This window comes from Lates calcarifer, linkage group LG11, assembly GCF_001640805.2.
Source record: "Lates calcarifer isolate ASB-BC8 linkage group LG11, TLL_Latcal_v3, whole genome shotgun sequence".
NCBI classification, from domain to species: Eukaryota; Metazoa; Chordata; class Actinopteri; family Centropomidae; genus Lates; species Lates calcarifer.
Window position 1 is genome coordinate 22559203 of NC_066843.1, and position 4039 is coordinate 22563241.

The window sequence follows — 4039 nt, forward strand, 5'->3', positions numbered from 1 at the left end:
AATGTAACTTTGCTGACCAACAGTGCCCTCTGCAGTCATGTGTGGTGATTCACGTAAAGAAAACAAAGTCTATCAATCTGAATCTGATGAGTGGAGCTCTGACTGCATAGTCCCACTGTCTCACTGAACTGAAACACAGCCCATCTGTGTATATTACCCATGATCCCCAGCTTCTGGAGCAGGAAGTGCTGTGGCTGTAACAAACACACCAAACTCTAATTTGTTTCTTGATATTTTTGTCAGTTTCCTGGCTGGATGTCAGAGATGAACGCTGGTTTTTAATGACTTTTAAGTCTGTTTAACTGATCCACAGTTCAGCATCACTCTGGAACTTGCTGGACCTGATTCCAGCAGTTTGAGCAGCTGACTATCACTCAGGTAGAGGGAGATCGTACCTGCTCACCAAAGTTACACAGAGCAACAACAGGTGTTCAAATGACCAAGGCCCCATCCTCCCTGTTACAACCTGTTGAACCATCAAAGTGATTCTGAGGCTCAGAGTTTTAGTTAGAATAGTCAAATCATGTTGATTTAAAGTCAATTTGAAAGCCTGTTTAAACTGTTAAGTCATCAGAGTCCTCACCTCTGTTACTATGCTGCTCAAAATGTCCTGTTTTCTGACTTCAGGCAGCATAACAGCTTTTAGGAGAATTCATTCTGTAGGAAACATTTCCGTCATTGTGACTGAATACAGTCCTTCATACATTCAGTCAAACAGTCAACAGTTTCACATCAATAAATCAATCAGTAAAAATGTCCCCTCTTTTTTTATTTAACATATCTCAAATATGACTTCAAATATATCATTTTCCTTAAAAGTGCGACTTAGACTTGTCAGTTAACAACAGTACACAAATATATTAAGTTATTTCTTTAACAATTTATATTCAGTCATTGGTGAGCAAACGTGTAATGTTCTCAAGGAAAAAGACAAAAATAACAATGAAAATCAGAGATGAAGGTGAAACATTAGTTTGGCCACATGGTGGCAACGTATGGTCAGGTTCAGTTGTCATCATCATCATCATCATCAAAGACATCAGCTACAGTCCTGGAGTGGAGAGACAAGCAGAGGTTACAGACTGTAGTTCCTAAATGCTTGAACAGGTTTCAGTTCAGTTTAAATGTCACTTACTTGTAGATTGATCCAGTCACTTCATCAAGAAAACCTCCTGAAGAGAGAAGACAATGTGAAAGTGAGCTGAATCCTCTGTCATCAAACCACAGAGTCTAACATTTCTCTTCAGAGGGAGACGTTCATATAACACTGTACTGTTGAAATCAAAGCTCCCTGATGGGTCAGCTTCAGCGCTTCTGCCTAACCCCCCCCCCCCCAGCTATCACAGTAGCTCAGGAGGTCCTGTTCTCTTTACAGCTATGAATCAGGTCTCAAAGTTCTTGTATAACAAGGGTTGGCCAGTTATATGAGCAACAAAACAATGCTCCTTTTGTGATGCGAGTCTGTTTAAATGTGTTTCCTGACACTGTGGCAGCTCTGTGTGTACTCACCGGGCTGGCAAAGAGTTTTGCAAGCAGGACACACATGGCAGAAGCTGCACATCTGTAAAAAAAAAAAAAAAAAAAAGAGAACAACAAAGTCATGAATGTAGAAATGTAAGCAGCACAAGAACAAGTTCTCCAGTGTAAACAACTATATAGAATGTCTGACCCCACAGGACCTTAATCATCATGGCTATAATATTAAACACATGGTTAAGGTTGTGGAACAGTGATGGAAAAAAGAAACAAACAACTGTCTCCATTGTGAACATCCTGTGTTTCATCGACCCATCCACCTACCCTAACCTTCTCCTGACAGGGTCTTTGTCACTTCCCCCTTTGCTCCCGTCATAATTACTACAACCACTAGAGGCAGGGTGGGTGGCTTAGACTTACATCTTATTCAGTTTTCAGGTATAATGAATTTAACGTGTCACATCACAGATAAATGGTGACTCACAGGATGAAAAAACTAGTGGCTGCTTAGACTCTACATGTGGATTTTGTGGGGTCTGCAATGTGCAAGTTGATATTTTGGTGGATAGTGTAAACAGTGTCTTAGTCTTAATTTGTTAATAAGAAAAGTTCATGTGAAAACAGGCATTAGATTTGGAAACATTTTGTCACGCCACAAGGTGCTGATGTAGGTTTTTATATAAGTCAGATGGAGGCTGATGTGCTTGGATTCTGTCATTTACATTTAGACAGATGGGCTTTATATGATTTTGGTGGTGGTGTGAACCTGTGTGTGCTTTCAAACATGTGTTTTGAATCAGGTAGTTTGGGTAAGAATCTTGGGCTTTGGTTTGCGCTTTTGGTCCTGGGAAGCTGACATTTTGACCTGATGATGGAATATTGTGTGTTTTCTCACCTTGCAGGATTCACAGTGTTCAGACTTGTCTCCCTCTTTGCAAGGACATTTATCACAGCTGTCACAGTGCTGGAAGAAGACACATGTCGTCAAAAAGAAGTCCAGAGTACAGGCAGGATTAAACAAAACACAGTGGCCACATGTAGAGTGCAGGATTGTATGTTCTACTTCCATTTCAACACAAAAAATCCCAGCTGTTTAATCATTGTTATCTGTCATTGTGGTGTTTGTTTTATTTTGGATTTCAGGGACATAACCTGTGAAGGTCTGTAGGTTTCTGGCTGAGCTTTGATAACTACATTTAATCTCACTAATGTAAATTCAGACGTACCTCACAGAATTCACAATATGAGCACACAGAGCCCTTGTGATAAGCACCATCTTCGTCATCGTCGTCATCATCATCATCTGCACATAATATAATAATAAACATATGACGTTCAGACTGAAACACTTGAACAGCTCTAACACTCAACAAATCTGCACCAAAATACATGGTTGACCATTGATAATGTGAGCATAAAGTGACAGTGGTCTGTCCACCAATTATAGTTATAGTAAGTATGGAGTAACTTTTCAGACACAAATGAATCCACACAAAGCCAACATATAAAATATATAGATGAATCTCTTTTGGAGATGTATCACGAAGAGTGAAAATATATATATTTTTTTTCTTAAAGCAAATTGCTTGTTACATAACATTATGTTACAGGTGCCTTTGTCATTCTGCTCACTTGTAATTTGGCACACAGTTTCGGTTTAAGCGACTCAAACTTGTTGTGACCGATAGTGCTGGAAGACATAGTCAGATCCATTACTTTAGTGAGAATGTGAGAGTGGTAATGCATTACTGTAAAATACTCAATTACTTGTAACGGTCCTAGATTCAAAATGTTACTTAATGTTATTGCTAGTGAAACTACTAAGCATAATTAGCAAATGTATTAGAAGTATCAAAGTAAAAGTCCTCATTATACAGCAGAATGGCACATGTTCAGGTAATTTTATTGTATATTATAGTAGTGGAATATAATTATTTGAAGTTTTAAGCAGTATTTTCATGTTGTGGGTGGTATGATCAGCCCTTTGACACTATTATCTGTTCTCTCTGATACAGGCATCTCGGGCATCGCTTTCTTGGTTTGGATTCTGTCTCACTGGGCGCTTCTTCAGTGTTTGCAATATACACCATGTGCTAGCTTTTCTACGCAGACGACATCCAACTATATCCGTCCTTCTACCAGGTGACTGAACTGTCTCTGTAAGAATCTTGGCTTGTCTCTCAGACATATCCACATTGATGAAGGAATGTCACTTTCAGCTAAATCTGTCTAAGACTGAACTCTTAGTCATCCCAAACAATCAATCTCTCTATCACAATATCTGCCTCAAAATCTCCTCTTCATGTTTCACCTCAACCAAGGTAATGAGAAACCTGTTTTTTACATTTGGTGACCAGCTCTCGTTTTCTGACCACGATGCATCTGTCTCTTGGTCGTGTTGTTTCTCAGTATACAACATAAATAAAATCAGGTCTCACTACACCACCCAATTCTTAGTGCAGGCCCTGGTTATCACTTCTTTTCAGCCACTGTGTTCCTCCAAGGATTGTTGTCTGGCATCACCATCCTGGCACACAAGACGTTCTCAGTCCAGACTGTTCTG

General features: G+C 39.5%; 1 protein-coding gene across 1 annotated transcript in view; it reads right to left on the minus strand.

Annotated features, from left to right (window-relative positions):
• Nucleotides 1-748: 748 nt before the first annotated feature.
• LOC108898489 (serine-aspartate repeat-containing protein F) overlaps nt 749-4039 on the minus strand; it is a 6882-nt gene continuing 3591 nt past the window's right edge. Inside the window, exons 2-6 of the mRNA XM_018698368.2 lie at nt 2703-2779; nt 2372-2440; nt 1510-1561; nt 1136-1172; nt 749-1051 (exon numbers count right to left, since the gene is read on the minus strand). Of these exons, the coding sequence (XP_018553884.1) occupies nt 1006-1051; nt 1136-1172; nt 1510-1561; nt 2372-2440; nt 2703-2779 (281 nt within the window). The 3' untranslated portion in view covers nt 749-1005. The remainder of the gene's footprint in view (nt 1052-1135; nt 1173-1509; nt 1562-2371; nt 2441-2702; nt 2780-4039) is intronic.